The sequence below is a fragment of the Medicago truncatula genome, chromosome 3 (assembly GCF_003473485.1).
Source record: "Medicago truncatula cultivar Jemalong A17 chromosome 3, MtrunA17r5.0-ANR, whole genome shotgun sequence".
NCBI classification, from domain to species: Eukaryota; Viridiplantae; Streptophyta; class Magnoliopsida; order Fabales; family Fabaceae; genus Medicago; species Medicago truncatula.
In genome coordinates, this window is record NC_053044.1 from 5,612,710 (window position 1) to 5,631,538 (window position 18,829).

Consider the following 18,829-nt stretch of genomic DNA (forward strand, 5'->3'; position numbering starts at 1 on the left):
TTTGTCAAAATTATTTAATTGTGGTATATGCCAAAAAAAAATATATATAATCAGTTCCAATAAAATAGATATAGTCACATAATCAGTTGCAAAAAAGCACTATATAATTACGTGCAATAAAAAATGGATGTGCCCGTCTTTCTGCTAGTGTTTGATTAATGGCAATTCAGCTTGAATTTGCATTTCTAACTAGGGATCATGATAGAAATGCTTCTACTCTTCCAATGATATAAACAAAGCAGTAACCATCATTTTGAGTTAATAATTCATAACTATTAATAATATGCAAGGATACAAGGATTTTACAAACATCAATAAAATAAAACCTGCCATATCAAACCCCATCCATAATGTTGTCTATAGCTTTATAAAGAATGGAAGCAACATTGGCATCAGATTCAGCAGTAGTAATAACAGTACTGGTTTTTCCGATCTCTATCAAAGCTTTGTAAGGTTCCTCTGTATGAACTAGACAAACATTTTGCGATTCAACATCATCCTTAATAAGTTCCATGGATGCATTAATTCCCATCTTCGATAATTCAGGTATAAGCTTATGGTAATCTGTTAAACCACAACGTACCAAAGAACTATTTCTTAAGGAAGTTTTTTTGTCATTATCCAAGAGCAAGTGGTGTCTACCATTTTCCATTAACAGCTTCCCCTTTAACTTTGTAACATTAATTCCTTCCTTTTTAAAGGTTTTCCAATAAAACTGGGAAGCCAAATCAGCTTCAATTTTCAACTCTGAACTTTCCTTTTGACAAAATACTTTTAAAGTTTCAGGTTCGGTACAATACGAAACTGAGAAAGACTTTTCACATGAGAAACTCATCTTCAACTCTGAACTTTCCTTTTGACAAGGTACTTTTAAAGTTTCAGCTTCAGTATAATACGAAACTGAGAAAGACTTTTCACATGAGAAACACATCTTCAATCTCAAATCTTCAGGGAACTACAGAATAAGAAAATTAAAAAAATAAATAAATACAGCACGTGTACAATTAAAAACCAATAATGTAGTGTAAGTAAAATAACATTTGTACAATTACCAGAATAGTCTTTGGCTGCAGTGTCTTAAGCAAAGGTTGAAGTTTTTGCAACCTACAAATATGGAGATCAAAATACTTCATTATGTCAAATTACTTCCTATATTCCTGAGGCTACTCAATACTTCCAGTAACATAGAGCCTAGATCTTTTTCCAGATTTAGAAAACTATTTGCAAGAACATACATACATTATTGGGAATATAAGAAGTAACTAAGGTCCAAGGTCTAAGGGAAAGGAAAACCTACCCTATTCCAGAGGGAAACAGACATTGAAGAACCTTCATTTCAACTGGCTTGAAAGGTAAGAGAGCTAGCTCAGGATTGACCATATCCTACATAAAGTAAACTCATTGGTTAATGCAATTTCAACTTCATCGAAAGGATGAATCTTGCATGACCAAAATTTGAAAGATAGATTGCTTAAAAGAAATAAAATCAATAAAGGAATAAAATGACTCAGATGAAGCATTGTTTTGAGGAATACAACACACCTCAAGGATAAGCAAAGATTTTGGATCACCACACCATCTTCGAAGCAGATGGACAATGGGACCCATACGAAGACTCCAGTGAGGACAAAATACAATGCAGGGTTCTTGCCAATCCTTTCTACAAGTACAAGCAACACGTCAGTGAGAAAATAACAACAAAACTGTCAAGCAAAACCATCTGTCATTTATATATTCTGAGGCTATTAATGAATACTCAAACTCTTGGTAAGGAAATACAAATTTTCCCAAACAAATAACATTGTTAGAACACGAGATTTTGCACTACAAGGTGCAAAAGGACACTAAATTTGATTAATTATTTCCATAATCAACGATGGTTCTTTATCATAGAGAAGAGAAAGGGAAAACAAGAAGAAAAAAACTCTTACAAAAGTTGATGTGAATGAATATTGGGAACCACGCGAATCTTTTTCTCTTTTAGGAGCTTGACATGATCAAACAACGGTTCCCCAGCAAATAACTGCAGTACCAGTTATGATGTCAAAAGATGGACCAAATTCATAATTCATTAATTTGCTAATTTTAGTATGCAGCGCAAAGGACCAATTTCGTAATTTAAAAGGTGCGTACTCTTTCTTGCCGCTGTTTAGAAAGCCACTCTGGTATGATGTTAAGCAATGCTAGTAACTCTTCCGCAACTGAAGAAATTATATAGATCGGAACCTACAAATTGAAAGTTGATGAATACTTCAAAGTCAGCAAGCAGGAATCTCAGATTTTGCTACAAAAATCCTTTTGTAAGTTATGTTTATTGACTCTAGTATAGTTTTCTTGATTTTGCTACAAAAAATCAACAATTTTCAACAAGGAAAATTTACTACATCTACAAAACATATTACTTATATTCCATTATAGTTTACTTGATTTTGATAATATCATTAATTTGCAGACATATCAAAACAAGAAAGGACACCTCCATAGCTGAAGCTTCGAGTAATGTTGCCATTTCCTCCAAAAGCTGCAAAATTGTTCCAAGTCGGTTAATAGGAATAAGAACTGAGCCACCATCTTTGACGCACTCAATAGCACATGAGCATATGAAAACCAGTTTTTCCTTTTCATCTAAATTTACATCGGAGTCGAGACTGAATCCATCCGAATCTTCAAAACTGCAGTAATAGTCAACACAAAAGTTAATATTAACAGATGAAGATTTCAATCAATTCAAGCTTATGACAACTTGAATTCTAGAGCAGCTAAAAGTGAAGTGTCTAGATACAACTTAGAGTTTGTAGGCTAATAATATTTCAAAATATCTTACCTTGGAGGTAATAACTTATCAGAAGTTGGATCAGTGTAATTATCCCCATCCTCGACATCTTGTGCATCAATCAAGGATGAGAAATCTGAATAAATTAATGTACTAGTCCTCTGTAGACTGCTGTAATCAAAAGCCATTGCATGAGCAGAAAAGAAGCAAGAGCTTGAAAGATAAGCAATATCGCCCTTTGGACCATTTAGAGTCCAATTAGAACTGCCTATTTCTACGCCAGAGCTGAATGCTTTTATAACCAATGTACCATTGTAGCAAGCTTCCTGTGCATAATTAAGTGTGTTGATCTTTTGTATAGAATCCTTCACATCAGCTGCACTGAGAAATTCCACACATTACAACCTTTATAACTAAGATTCGTTATTATTTTCAATGAATAAATGGACAGTACACAGCAAAAACAATTACATTACATAACATAAAAAGCAATACGACCTTAACTACGTCTACACTACCAAAGACTATTTAACACAAACAGAACTCCAATATTATATATATATATATATATATAAAATCCCAAAATGGGAGTTAAATGCACCCATCTCTAACCAGTATTGAGATGCAGTGATTTTGTTAGAGTTTTTAGCAACAAACCTCCCAGCAATAAAGAAGTAAACAGCATTTGGATGTGAAAATTTTATAATTAGTAAACAGAACATAATAATAAGATAAAACCAGTGTCAATGGAATTAATGGCAAATCAAATTTTATAAGATTGCACATTTATTTGTAAATAGTCAAATAATCATTCTATCAATTAGCATAATTAGCTGTAAATGTATATATGTCAGTTTAGCTAATTTATTGGGTTGAAAGTCAACTTGAAAGCTTGTAATTGCATTGTATTTATATGAGAAATCAGAATGAAGAGGGACACAGTTTTGACCCTCATTTCTCTTAGTCTCTCTGAGTTTAAACATCCCTCATTTCTTAGTTTCTTTGAGTCTAACATGGTATCAGCCTAGGTTACAATCCAAGAACCTAGTCTGTGTCTCGGTTATTCGTTTCCCAGTCCAGATTAACCTCTCATTCTTGTTCAATACCTATTTTCATAGTCACATGTCTACCGAAAAGCATGAAATCTTGGTGGTTCGCCTTAATGGCAAAAACTACTCAACTTGGGCATTCCATTTCGAGATATTTGTCACGGGAAAAGATTTGTGGGGTCATGTTGATGGCAGCACTCCAGTTCCTGACAAAGAGAAAGATAAGGTTACACATGCCAAATGGGTAGTGAAAGATGCTCAAGTCATGTCCTGGGTCCTAGGTTCTGTTGATCCAAACATTGTCCTGAATCTCCGACCTTACAAAACAGCAGCCACAATGTGGGACTACTTGAAGAAAGTCTACAATCAGAACAACGCCGCTCGAAGATTCCAGCTTGAACACGACATAGCCTTATTTAAACAGGATAGTCTCTCCATCTCTGAATTTTACTCTCAATTCATGAATCTTTGGGCTGAATATACTGAGATAGTTTATGCAGACTTAACTTCTGAAGGTTTAAGTTCTGTACAATCTGTTCATGAAACTACCAAGCGAGATCAATTTCTTATGAAATTGAGATCTGAATTTGAAGGTATTCGGTCCAATCTCATGCATAGAAACCCTGTACCATCATTGGATGCATGTTTCAATGATATGTTACGTGAAGAACAACATCTGCTGACACAGTCCATCATTGAAGATCAAAAAGTGTCTACTGTTCCAGTGGCTTATGTGGCACGAGGAAAGACAAGAAGTCATGACATGAGTGTTGTTCAATGTTTCTGTTGCAAGAAATTGGGACATTATGCTTCAAACTGTCCAGACAAAGTCTGCAACTACTGCAAAAAAGACGGACATATTCTGAAGGAATGCCCAATAAGGCCACCAAGGAGAAATGTCACAGCCTTTACAACCTCGGTTGATTCATCTATTCCTAGCAACTCGGTCAATCCAGCACCGGTTCAGCAAAATGCTCCTACTGCTTCATCATCAGTGACCCCTGAAATGGTTCAACAAATGATCATTTCTGCCTTCTCTGCTCTAGGAATCTCAGGTAAATCCTCTTCCTCATGGTACTTTGATTCGGGGGCTTCCAATCACATGACCAGCAATGCCCAATTTCTTACTAATATCAAAAAATATTTTGGAAATCTCAAGATACATACTGCTGATGGAAATCAATTACCTATCACAGCCACCGGTGATATTTCTTCATCTCTAACAAATGTTTTTGTCTCTCCTGGTCTCACTAGTAATCTCATTTCGGTTGGCCAATTAGTCGAGAATGACTGTCAAGTACAGTTCTCACAATCTGGTTGTTTTGTGCAGGATCAACAATCAGGGAAGATAATCGCGAAGGGGCCTAAAGTTGGACGTCTTTTCCCAATCCAGTTTTCATTACCTCAAAGTCTTTCTTTGCCTTTACTTTATTGTAATTCTGCTATTGTTGATCACCAAGTGTGGCATAAGCGTCTTGGACATCCAAACGCAAATGTACTTCATGAGTTGCTAAAATCTAATTTTCTTGGAAATAAACACACTCCATCACTTAATTCTGTTCATTTTGATTGTATTCCTTGTAAGCTTGGTAAAAGTAAAATTTTGCCATTTCCAACACATCAGTCTAATGTAACACAACCTTTTGATATAATCCATAGTGATGTTTGGGGCGTGGCACCAGTTATATCTCATTCTCATTACAAATATTTTGTAACTTTTATTGATGATTATAGTCGTTTCACATGGGTCTATTTTCTGCGATCAAAAGATGAAGTCTTTTCCACTTTCAAATTTTTTCATGCTTATGTTCAGACCCAATTTTCATCAAAGATCAAAATATTTCGCTCCGACAATGGGGGGAATACATGTCACACTCATTTCAGGAATTTTTGCAATCTAATGGCATTATATCTCAAAGGTCATGTCCCTCAACTCCACAACAAAATGGGGTAGCGGAAAGAAAAAACCGTCATTTGCTTGATGTTGTTCGCACCGTTTTGTTAGAGTCTCATGTGCCTTCACGGTTTTGGTGTGAAGCTCTTTCCACTGCTGTTCATCTTATAAACAGAATGCCATCTCCATCAATAGGTAATGAATCCCCTTTCACTCGGTTATATGGTCACCCACCAAATTACTCCACTCTACGTGTCTTCGGTTGTGTGTGTTATGTCCACCTTCCTCCATAAGAACGCACTAAGCTCACCGCACAATCTGTTGAATGTGCTTTTCTTGGATACTCTCCTAATCAAAAGGGTTTTTTATGTTATGATCCTAACCTTCGTAGGATTCGAGTGTCTAGAAATGTCATATTCCAAGAAAATAAATATTTTTTTGCATCACATCATGACCTTGTCTCTTCTCCAGTTTCTGTTTTACCAATGTTTTCTAACTCTCATTCAGATCAACAATCATCTAAACCTCTCTTGACCTACAAAAGACGTAGTACGGCCACACATGGGCCCCCTCAAGATAATTCCTTGGTTGCTGGTCCAGTAGAAGAACCAGAACCAGCTCCTCTACGACGCAGCTCACGCCAAAGCAATCCCCCAGAAAGGTATATCAATTGCATGACAGCAACATTATCTTCTATTCCTATTCCTTCCTCTTATAAACAGGTCATGGAGAATGATTGTTGGCAGAAAGCTATAGAATCTGAACTTCTTGCCTTAGAAGAAAATCAAACATGGGATATAGTGCCATGTCCCTCATCTGTTAAACCTTTAGGCAGCAAGTTTGTGTTCTCTATAAAGCTGCGCTCGGATGGATCTATAGATCGTTACAAGGCTCGTTTAGTTGTGCTTGGAAATAAGCAAGAATATGGACTAGACTATGATGAGACGTTTGCTCCGGTTGCCAAGATGACAACCGTGCGCACTATTCTTGCTATTGCTGCGTCACAAGCTTGGCCGTTACATCAAATGGATGTCAAAAATGCATTTCTTCACGGTGACCTTCAGGAGGAAGTTTACATCAAACTTCCTAATGGTATGCCTACACCTTCACCTAATACTGTTTGCAAACTAAAACGATCTTTGTATGGATTGAAACAGGCACCAAGAGTATGGTTTGAAAAGTTTCGATCGACACTAATTGGTTTTGAATTTAGTCAAAGTCAGTATGATCCATCTCTTTTCCTACAAAGAACTCCTAAAGGCATGGTGGTGCTGCTTGTTTACGTGGATGACATTGTTGTGACTGGTTCTGATCAAGATGCTATTTCTAGGATCAAAAATCTGTTGCACTCAACTTTTCATATGAAAGAGTTGGGCCGTCTCACTTATTTCTTGGGTTTAGAAGTGCATTATCATCATGAAGGTGTTTTTCTAAATCAACAAAAGTATATTCAAGACTTGGTCCAGCTAGCTGGTCTCACAAATGCAACCCTTGTTGACACTCCCATGGAAGTTAATGTTAAATATAGAAGAGATGAAGGTGACCACCTTGATGATCCCACTCAATATCGCAAACTGGTGGGAAGTCTCATCTATGTAACTATCACTCGCCCAGATATTTCTTTTGCTGTACACACAGTTAGTAAGTTCATGCAAGCTCCACGACATTTTCATCTTTCAGCAGTACAACGGATCATTAGATACCTCCTTGGCACCCCAAAGCGTGGTTTATTTTTTCCTGTTGGTTCATCAATTAAACTCCAAGCATATAGTGATGCCGATTGGGCAGGCTGTCCAGACACAAGAAAATCTACTACTGGCTGGTGTATGTTCCTAGGAAATGCTCCTATTTCATGGAAATGTAAGAAACAAGATTCAGTCTCAAAATCATCCACTGAAGCAGAATACCGCGCAATGTCTGCTGCTTGTTCTGAAATAATATGGTTGCGTGGACTTCTAACAGAACTTGGATTCTCTCAAGAACAACCGACTCCGCTGCATGCTGACAACACTAGTGCCATTCAGATTGCAGCAAATCCAGTTTACCATGAACGGACGAAACACATCGAGGTTGATTGTCATTCTATTCGAGAAGCCTATGATCGAAGAATCATCAATCTACCACATGTCTCAACATCTGTTCAAACAGCAGACATTTTCACTAAAAGTTTGACACGTCAGCGGCACAATTTTCTACTTGGCAAATTGATGCTTGTAGATTTACCAGCATCAATTTGAGGGGGGATGTCAATGGAATTAATGGCAAATCAAATTTTATAAGATTGCACATTTATTTGTAAATAGTCAAATAATCATTCTATCAATTAGCATAATTAGCTGTAAATGTATATATGTCAGTTTAGCTAATTTATTGGGTTGAAAGTCAACTTGAAAGCTTGTAATTGCATTGTATTTATATGAGAAATCAGAATGAAGAGGGACACAGTTTTGACCCTCATTTCTCTTAGTCTCTCTGAGTTTAAACATCCCTCATTTCTTAGTTTCTTTGAGTCTAACAACCAGTGCATGCAAGAGTGAAGCATACTGCTTTTTGGATGTAGAACATTTAGACTATTGTAAGTTTGTGACAAAATGAAAATTACATGAAGGGTGTATCACCTGTACAAGGGCATCCAACCACCCAACTCCACTCCATCTTTTCCTACCAATATCTCTTTCAATACTGAAGGAAGTATTTCAAGTTCTTCCTGTCTCAGCCATGGGGGGAAATTAGACTCCTCCGGTCCATAAAACTGCCTAAATTCCGCATGCATTGATACAAGATCCTCCATCATTAGCTGGCCTATTCTTGCTGATGCTTCAGTTACATAGATCTAACCAATCAATCAAAAAATACTAAGCAAACAGTATTTGAAAACAAAAATGGGCACATAGTTCAATTAATAAAGGAAAACTACCTTAGCTGAGAAACCCTTCTGTCGAGTAAGATAGGGCAATCCCATAATACCCATTGGACTTGAGATTAATATGACATCAATTAAAGATGCATTCCACAGATGTAATTTATTAACAGTCTTATACCAAGGTTCTGCAAAAACTAAGTTTTTAGCATCAAGAAGATCTTCAATTTTCTGTCTCTTCTCATTGTTCTTGCTTTCTTCAAATGACAAGGCATCCAAAGAAGTAGGTATGGGGGAGAAGGCCATAAGAGAAGAAAGATCAAGAGGGCAATCGAATAAGATCCTAAACCCACAAAAATTCAACATGTGACATGGTGGGAAGTGAAAGCCTCTTCCTTTGCTCAAACATGTCTGCAAAATGGCAAGGAAGATAACAAAAATTTAAATCATGAAGATAATTTTGTGTAAAAAAACATAAACAGAAGATTCCTTCATATGCCACTACAGGTAAAAAAAGATATAGGTACTCACAAGCTTCATTGTTGAGGATGAAATGGATAACCACTTGTAGCTTCCGGCAGAAGGTATCAATGGCTATTGGAAAACAAGAAACAAATTGCGTCAGTTTGCATGATCTTCAATTTCCAGCCTTACAATTGAGTTTATCTAGTGATATAAGCACTTGTGAGATTATATGGGAGAGTTTAAGGAAAAAACTTATGAAAACGCTATAAGTTGTTTTCAGCTTATTTCCATAAGCTCTCCATAATATGCTATATAAAAAGCATATAGCTTATAATTTTATATGAAATCAATTTGATATTTTGCTGTAAAAATAGCTAACACGTTAACACTAATTTTTACCATAAGAATTTAATTAAGTTATTTATCCTAATACATTCACCCTAAACTCGATATCTAATTTAACATTGTGTTCGCTTATTGAGACATTTCCTCAAACAGTGTGAGTGCTGAGTTTCACAATCAAAAAAACAAATTGAACCCCAATACCAGTATTTATGAAAAACGATAACTATTTTAGTCAAATTGAAACCTCGGTTTGCTCAGAGAGAAAAACGTGAGAAGAAGAGAGAGAAGTCTTACCTGTGGAACCGTCAACAATGGTGGCGGCGAGTGAGGGAGAAGGCGAGAGGAGGTCGGTTGTTGTGAGAGAATAGTAGTTTCGGAGAGTGTTTGAGAATTTTTCTTCTGTCTGCGAAGAGAGAGAGTAGAAATTGGTGGTGACTGGTTTTAATTATTATTGTTTCTTTGTGAAAGTTTGCTCTTTCAATTTGTTTATTTTATTAAAACCCAAAAGTACAACTAGGGTGGGCATGGTTCTGTTAACCATAAAATCAAACCGAACCGAATCAAATTGCTGAAATGGATCGGAAAAATTGAACGGAACCATTTAAAGTTTGGAAGTAATCATACCGAACCAAAGCTATGGTTCGGTTAACCATTTGCTTACCTATTAACCAAACCAAACCGAATCAAAACAATTTTTTTTTTTGAGGGAAAAACAAATATTTTTTATCTAATGAATAAAACTACTTTTATAATTTACTAAAAAAAATAACAATATAATTAAAAGCTAGAATAGTTTATTTCTTCAAAACAACTTATTACGATCTTTTTCTTAAAAAACTAGCTTATTCTAAACAATTTATTTTATGCAAAACTTCTTATTTTAAAAAACAGCTTATTTTAAAATTAGAATTTTAAAATATTTTGAAGATAAATATGCTGAATATTTGTTTAAATTGTTTAAGTTGAATAAACATTCAAATTTTGAAGATAAATATGCTGAATATTTGTTTAAGTTGTTTTTTTGGCGGTGGTCGGAGGTTGAACCACGGACCTTGCATATTATTATGCATTGTCAATACCAACTAAGTTAAGTTTACGAGGACTTGTTTAAGTTGTTTAAACATTCAAATTAAAATGTTTGAAAATTCAAAAATTCAAAATATTACTCAACAAATGGGAGAAATTTGAATTTTTAAATATTTTGAATTTTCAAACATTTTTTAAACCTTGTAATAAATTAAAAATGGTTAAGAGAATTGTATTTTAAACCACGATTTGACAACAATTTTATTGGTGGTGGTCGGTGTTCGAAATCCGGACCTTGCATATATTTATGGCATATATTTATGCATTGTCCGTACCAACTGAGTTAAGCTCACGATGATAAGATTTGACAACAATAGTTTTAGGACATGACACCTAATCAATTTTCCTATTTGTAGTTCCATATTTATTTATACTATATTATTAAGAATTAAAAATAACGTAAGGATTATGTCAAGATTAAGATTGTTCCTTAAAAAAACAAAAATTAAGATTAAGATTGTGAACATTAGACTAATATATCTATCCTCATAAATTTTAGCAAATTTATTCTTTTAATGTGATACTTTAAATTTTATAAATTCACTCAACTTAATAACATTTTCCTATTTGTAGTTCCATATTTATTTATACTAAATTATTAAGAATTAAGAATAAGAATTAAAAATAAGGCAAGGATTATGTTAAGATTAAGATTGTTCCTTAAAAAAACAAAAATTAAGATTAAGAATATTGTGAACATTAGACTGCTATATATCTATCCTCATAAATTTTAGCAAATTTATTCTTTTAATGTGATACTTTAAATTTTATAAATTCACTCAACTTAATAACAATATTTTTTCTAAGGAAACTAAATTAATCCATCCAAATTAAAACTTAATAACAATATTAATGTTATTTATTTCTCTACACACATAATGTGTGGCTTTTTTTTGGTAACACATAATGTATGACTTTACCTCCAACTATTAATGATATTGAAATCATGTAACTTATTAGAAAATAATAACATCTAAATTTACATAGTAAAAAGAAGCATATATAATAATTCAGTATAATAATAAGATCAAGTCAATAAAATATTTCATTCAACAATGAAAAATGTTATGTTTACAACCTTATAATTATCCAACATCATATAAGTATAAGTATTATTTCATTTTAAAAGTAGTTATTTCTCTCTCTCATAGCCTTATAAATTGTGTACTTCTATTATGGTTGTCAAAAAGTTGCTTTTTGGATGTTCAAATAATATTGCTCTACAAGAATATATTGATATTCTCCAATATCATAAACAAACCTTATCTCATCTCATATAGGAATAAATGGATATTCATGGATGCGGATAGTGTGATATCCGTGTCCCCTCCGTTAGATAAATATGAAATCTATATCCTCATGGATATCCGTTTAATAGATAATCTGCGAATTTTGAGGTATCCACGGGTTTATATAGATATCCATGAATAATATTATAAAAATAAAATAAAAAATTTGTTTAATTTTTTTTAGCTAAAATTTAGAAACAAAAGTTCTTCACATACATTTTCTTTTCTTTTTAGCAAAACATAATATTCATACATTACAATAACAACAAAGATCATTGACTCAACAAAAACATAAATAAAGTCCCTTACATTTAATTAAAATAAAGTTATTTGATTTAACAAAAACATAACTAAAGCTCATCATATTCAACAAAAACAAAGCACTTGCTTCCAACAATCTCAACCACTTTCACATCCTTTTAAAGGAGCGTAATAACCGATAACACTCATAATATCTGGGGTGTTTGTTTTCTTAGGAAGTTTAATGATATTGAGATTATTTATGTAATTTACTCAGTTTAATAGCGGATATGGATATCCGCAGGTGTAGATACCATTAAATCTGCATCTGTATCCATTAATTAGTGGGTAGTTAAAAAATACGTTTATTTTATTCATGGATATCCATTAAGGTATCCGCTCCGTGCCCGTGGTAGATTTTATCCGAATATCCACGGGTGCGAATTTTTTTACCATCAAGTGATAAATATATTTTAATCCATGGTATCCACTGTGTGCCCGTGGCGGATTTCTATCCTCATAAAGAAAATATGAAAAGTAACAAAAATTGGAAATATCAAGTGATAGTTTAATTGAAGTAAAGGAAAGGTTATATGCATAGGAGCTAGCTAGCTAAAAGTAATTGACTGGGAGAGGAAATCCAAGGAGATATATGCATGAACTTGGCCAATCCAAAATCCTCAGCATGTGATTCAAAATCAAACTTATGTAATTAGATTTCACTTCTAATCTTCTAGTGCAAAACCTCAAACTAACTTGAGCATCACATCAAGGTCACTGCAAGAAGAGCTAATTGAATAAAACATAAGAAAATATATTACAGTCAAAGTATAGACACATTATAATTGAATTCCAAGAACTTAATAATAGAATTATATATCTGTTAGAACATGTTTTCATTTTTTATCTCAAGGCAATATGTCAGCTTGGTAACATGTTAATAGATATTTAAAATGCAGATGAATTTGAGGGTAAAATACAACAAAAATATTCTTATCAAACATTTACAAATATGATAAAAAAATATGATACAATTTATGGATAAGCTAGTGTACAGCATGAGATATTGAATCTTATGGCATATTTTGTGAAAGAAAATTCACAAATGTTTTACACATCATACAAACAGATGGGTGAATGTGATCTATACCATTTTCATCTGCTAATTATCAGTCAAGCTATCCTCACAATAGGGATGTGACAAATTTTATGCCAATGTTTTCCTTCCTCCTTTTGGTACCGTTGCTTAAGTATCGGACAGTTATTAATGGACAAAATAGAAAGGGAGTTGGGTAGACACTCCTCAGGCAAGCACTCAAGACCAAGGCAACCATCAATATGTAAGGATTGGAGAGATTTGAGATGAAGAAGGCCCTTGTAATTCATTATTCTTAGCTTTGAACAATATCTCAACTCGAGATGGTCAAGAGTCAGTGGAAGCAAACTCTCCTCCGGGAATGACTCCATGTTTTCAAAGTCATCGCTAACAATGAATTCTTTCAGAGAATTGAGTTGGAACAACCCCCACTTCTCTCTCGAAGCTATCAGTTTGGGACATCTGAATATATGGAGGATGCTTAGGTGAGAAGGCAAACCATCACAAGGAAATGATTCTATCATCGGACAATCTTCCAACTTTAGAGAATGAAGATTAGTGAACAAGTGTAGTGAAAAAGGAAAAGTGAAGGAGCGCCATCTGCTTATTGATATATGGCGAAGAGAATCACAACTACGGAAATTCCAAGAATTCCATCCTGGATACGTACCATTGAAGTCGTCAACAAACAAATTTTCAAGAACGGTATTGTTGAGTAGAATTAGCTCCAAGGAAGACTCGATGATCCCAGATCCACAAAGGATGACATTTTTCAAGGTGGATGGCAATTCATTTACCAAAATGTTTTCACATCCTTTTAGCTCTAGCTCAACAATATTATCAGCCTTGGGAATCGAAGCCTCCAACTCTTGGCAATCACTAATCTTCAATTTTTGCAAAGAAGGAAGATGTTGAGGCAGTTTCCTTTTCAACTTAGGGCAGTATCTTATTGACAGCTCTTTCAGCAAAGGGAAACCTGTAACACATAACCAATCTTTCCATTCAGACATTTTCTCAAATCGCAAAATTGCGAGGGACCTGAACGCAACATTTGATGAGTTGTTTCCGTAAAACTCTTTGCCAATGCTCTCTATTCCATGGCAGCCTGAAATTGAAAGTTCTTTGAGAGAGCAGAGCTGCCCAAGTGGTGGCATCCGAGAGCAAAATTTGCATTCAATCAGCTTAAGAGATACCAAATTGGGTAAATGACTGTCTATAATCCAATTTGGAAAGCTATTGCCACAATAACCGACAATATCAAGCTTATTAAGGTTGATATTTGGTTGAAGAGCTTCCAAGACAAAGACATCGATTTCTTTACCATAAGAAAACATCATATGTAATTCGTCTAAATCTTTCTTTTTTTGCAAATTTGCTGTCACTGCATCCACACGATCAATGACATTTTCCAACCCTGAAATACGAAGTGTACCTTGAAGATGGTTGAGTTTTGCCAACTCATTAATATCAGACCCTTTTTGGTCTCCCACAACAAAATCAGTCAGCGTTTGAAGATGGTGTAATCTTCCTATATGCTCTGGCATCTTCTTTATATGAGTGCCTTTTAGGATAAGATGGCGTAAACTGACGAGTTTGTAAAAATCTAAAGGAAACTCAGTCAGTGGACAATGAATCAATATCAATGTTTCCAAATTATACAACGTGCAGATGGAATCAGGTAAGCTTGTTAGCCCGGTTCGAGAAAGATCAAGATAACGCAGAAGCTTTAAGTTGCTTATCTCATCGGCTAGCTTCTTGAGATTACAAAATCTCAACGACAACATCCGTAAATATTTTAGTCTTGAAAGCAAATCATATTGTACTGTGTTGCATACCCTGAAGCGTTGACCACCATAACCTGCTCGTGCCATCAAACTGCGCAATCCCTTTACCTGATAAATTTGTTGTGATATTTTATCACCATCTTTTAATTCAAGAGAGCACCAAATGTGACGTGTCCTTTCAGGAATATCTTGCTCCCAATCACCCTCTATTCTCAAACAAAATTCTCCCGACACTGATTTTGCTAAATCGTTGACAAGATCATGCATAACAAAGTACCTGTAATCAACATATCCTGATCGTTGAAAAAATGAAACTGATTCTAGATCGTCAAAGAATTCATTACCCAACTCTTCTTCAGTTTTATCAATTCTGCAGCACTTCAACAAACCTTCTGCCATCCAAAGCTTGATTAATTCAGCCTTGCAAAAAATATAACCTCTTGGAAATATGGAACAATAAGAAAAACAACGCTTCAGATTTGAAGGGAGATGATGGAAACTCAACCTCAAAACTGAGTTAATGTTACTCTCACCCTCTGATAAACACCACAGATCTGTCTCCAATATCTTAACCCATTCACGTTGAGAGAATTTTCTTCGCAAGAGATTCCCCAATGCTTTTACAGCTAGAGGCAACCCTCCACACTTTTCTACGATTTTCTTGCCAATTGATTCAAGATTTGGATATTCACTTGCATTTGTGCCGTGAAAAGCGTGTCTCACAAACATACTCCAACATTCACTCTTCTTCAATTGCTTCAAATGAAGAAGTTTGGTGGACTTCATAACTGATGCTACCTCCTTGTCACGTGTGGTCACAATAATCTTACTTCCGGTAGATCCATTGTTAAAAGGAAGTAGTAAGCGCTCCCAACATTCCGCACTACCGTTCCAGACATCATCCAAAACAAGCAGATATTTCTTTCCTGTTAGTCTCTGCTGCAATTGATGTTGGAGTAGATTCAAGTCTTCACCATCTGCCGAAGAGTGAAATGACCGTAAAATTGCTTTGGTAAGTCCAACAACATTAAAAGTTTCCGAAACATAGACCCAGGCTTTTAGTTCAAACTGTTTCTGTATCATGTTGTTATTGTACACAAGTTGAGCAAGGGTGGTTTTTCCCATTCCACCTAGACCCACTATGCTGATTATTGGTACACGGTCGCCAGCATCTATGTCGGAAAGTAAAAATTTGGTTACTTCCTCTTTGTCACCATCTCTGCCATATATGCTCGATTCATCCACCAAAGATGTACTTGGCAATCTTTTTAAAGCTTTCCAACCGACTTCACCTTCATTACTAGCACAAATTTCTTGTTTTAACCCTAACATATCCTTTTGCTTTGCTAGAAATTCTAACTTCTCTAGCAATTCTTTGATCCTAGACTCAAAGGGATCAGTACACGATGAAAAGAAGTCGAATACCTTGCTAGTAGAAGGTTGAGAATCAACTTTCAGCTTCTTGTTTGGTGTGTAGGTTGCAATCTCATCCAAAAGTTGATCTGCTTCATACACAACATGTTTAAGATCACCAAGCCACTTCTTCACGTATGAGCTTTGGTATTGCTTTGTCTCCGCTTCTTCGAGTACATGGTTGATAGAATTGAGTGTAACTTGAAGTTTCTGTAGCAGTTTATCGTCAAGTTTGCCTCGACGAAAATAGTCTATGAAATCATTGGAAGACAATTTCTCAAGAGCCACTTGAAAGAATGATGAAAGAAATGCTCCACCAACCAATTCTGCCATGATTTTTCTTTTCTTTCTGTTTTTGAATTGTTGAAATTGATGTAAGAGGTTCTGTATAAGATTGTAATGGAAGATGAATCACCTAATGACAAATTGTTATTATTGAATGGAGCTTTATTATATTGCATAATGCTTAATAATTTTTTTATTTAACAATAGAGACGGCTGAGTAAGTAAGTGTTCCATTAATCTAAGCCACCTTTAGTTGGCGTGATATGCAAGTAAAAAACACATATTTAACCGGCAAAAATTGAATCTAGAAGACAATGTTAGACTCCCACAACACGACAACTTGAACTTTGAATCATAGAATTAATTCAAGTATAGAGAATCTATGGGGTAAAAAAAAAATATGTGTGTATATTTATGTAGATGAAGTGATATGTACCACTTGAAATTCAACGAAGTCTTAAGTTTAAATCTGGATGAAAATATTCAACCTAACAATATCTATATAGATAAATAACAATAGCAATTGAAAACATAACAATAGTAATTCAAAACTCACGCACGCAAGTGAAAAAGTTGGGGTTTGAACCTTAATCCCGACATTAGACCTAACAATTTCAATATTTTTATTAGTTAAGTTAAGACTTATGGACAATTATTGAAACTTATTTGAGTTTAATATATTTTTCATTTCTATAAATATATATTATTGTAAAAAAATTCCTATAAATATATCACTAAAAGTGCCGTACAAAAAACAAAACTAAAAGTTCATTCTCTAATAAAATATTTATCATCCCACTTCCCATATTTTATATTTACACACCTCTAATATTTCTATATCCAATCAGCAATTTTTTTTTTCCTTTCTTTTCAATCTATCTATCTCCTCCTATCAAATCGTCAAACATATCACATCTATAATATTTTTTTTTTCCATTCTTAAAATATAAATCTATGTTTTACACAACATGTATTACTTATTAAAAACATCAGAGCCCATTTTTTCACTTTTATTCACTCCATCTTCGGTCTGAAGCTCAAATAGTATTTCTCTACTTGGACTCACCATCCCAACTCGCACACTACCTATTATTCGGATTCACCATCCAACTCACATTCATCGATTATACCTAGTCTTGCTCAAATTAAGGTTTGAGAGAGAATAATTCTCCAATTCACTATTAACTAATCTTTGCAAGATATATAAAAGAGATATAAGAAATTATCTTCCAATGTTCAACATGAGTAAACCCTAATTTCTATCATTTCTCTTTTTTTTAAGAGTTAACGTCAAAAAACAATAAGAGAGTTACAAAAATGATAAAAAAAAAATCATCTTCAATTACTCACAAAAAGCAATCCTTAATTTCTCTCATTTCCTCTCTCAACCACTTAATGATTATCACAAGAAAACAAGAAAGAATGCTTACATTCTTGCTGCAATGAATCTTCACTACCCAAAGAGTTTATAATTGTGTTTCACAATCTTAGAAACTCACCTAAAACGAAGTCAACTCTTAGCCCTCACGCATCCATAAAAGTTTCCTATTTTGGTGACGACTCACTCCATTAAATTATGATTAAAAAAACCGGGTGTCTACTTTTTATAGAAAAAAAAAAACATAGGTAATTTGAAGAAAAATACTAACCGGTGCCCTTGGGACACCGGTTAAGATACTAAAAAAAAGGAAATTATATATATTATATAGTATTGCATTGAAAATTGTATAATCAATCCATAAAAAGTTAAAAAGTGTCATTTTTAATTTCTAACTTTCTTTTTTGATATCCTTAATCAATGCCTCGGGGATACCGGTTAGCATTTCCTAATTTGAATTATTGCTATTGCTAACTGTAATTCAAACTATACACACACAAGCATGTCCCGAGACGCGTATTTTATTGCCTGATCCAAATTACTCTGACCAAAATCTGGAAGAAGAAAAAAACATGAATTTTGGACACAATCTCAACCGTTTTGGTTAAAAAAATTAAAAAATATGAATATTAATTTTGGAATTCTAATCTATTTACTGAAACAGAGATTTTGGACACAAACAACTATTTTTTTTAAAATTTTTTGATTATGAATAGAGTAAAATGAATGAAAATAGCAGATTTCTTATTAATGAATTGAGTTAGTAGAAGTTGAATGTGTACACAAGAGTGTCTCCATGTTAGCTTATTATGTGTAGCAAACACAAGATCGCTAACTCTTAACTATCTAATGAATACTTGTTGCACAAATAA

At 34.2% G+C, this 18,829-nt stretch overlaps 3 protein-coding genes across 4 annotated transcripts; 1 reads left to right on the top strand and 2 right to left on the bottom strand.

The window, feature by feature from the left end:
• Window positions 1-86: 86 nt before the first annotated feature.
• On the bottom strand, window positions 87-9,830 carry LOC11414679 (integrator complex subunit 9). Of its 2 annotated transcripts, XM_039831456.1 has the most exons (13): window positions 9,681-9,830; window positions 9,108-9,170; window positions 8,634-8,987; window positions 8,335-8,549; window positions 2,825-3,154; window positions 2,477-2,672; window positions 2,134-2,226; window positions 1,932-2,023; window positions 1,543-1,660; window positions 1,298-1,383; window positions 1,053-1,104; window positions 854-955; window positions 87-757 (listed from the first exon to the last, which is right to left on the bottom strand). In XM_039831456.1, the coding sequence occupies exons 2-13, from the start codon at window positions 9,114-9,116 to the stop codon at window positions 335-337; spliced, it is 2,070 nt and encodes a 689-aa protein (XP_039687390.1). In that variant the 5' UTR covers window positions 9,117-9,170; window positions 9,681-9,830; the 3' UTR covers window positions 87-334. The 2 variants fall into 2 exon arrangements, with proteins under 2 accessions (XP_039687390.1, XP_024635481.2); XM_024779713.2 differs by having other exon boundaries at window positions 87-955.
• Window positions 4,079-6,261, top strand: LOC120579398 (uncharacterized). Its single transcript, XM_039831457.1, has 2 exons — window positions 4,079-4,877; window positions 5,153-6,261. The coding sequence occupies exons 1-2, from the start codon at window positions 4,088-4,090 to the stop codon at window positions 5,188-5,190; spliced, it is 828 nt and encodes a 275-aa protein (XP_039687391.1). The 5' UTR covers window positions 4,079-4,087; the 3' UTR covers window positions 5,191-6,261.
• A 3,148-nt stretch (window positions 9,831-12,978) lies between the features above and the next one.
• On the bottom strand, window positions 12,979-16,720 carry LOC11411662 (putative disease resistance RPP13-like protein 1). Its single transcript, XM_003598619.4, has one exon. It carries the CDS (start codon window positions 16,625-16,627, stop codon window positions 13,175-13,177), a length of 3,453 nt encoding a protein of 1,150 aa, XP_003598667.2. The 5' UTR covers window positions 16,628-16,720; the 3' UTR covers window positions 12,979-13,174.
• Window positions 16,721-18,829: the final 2,109 nt, after the last annotated feature.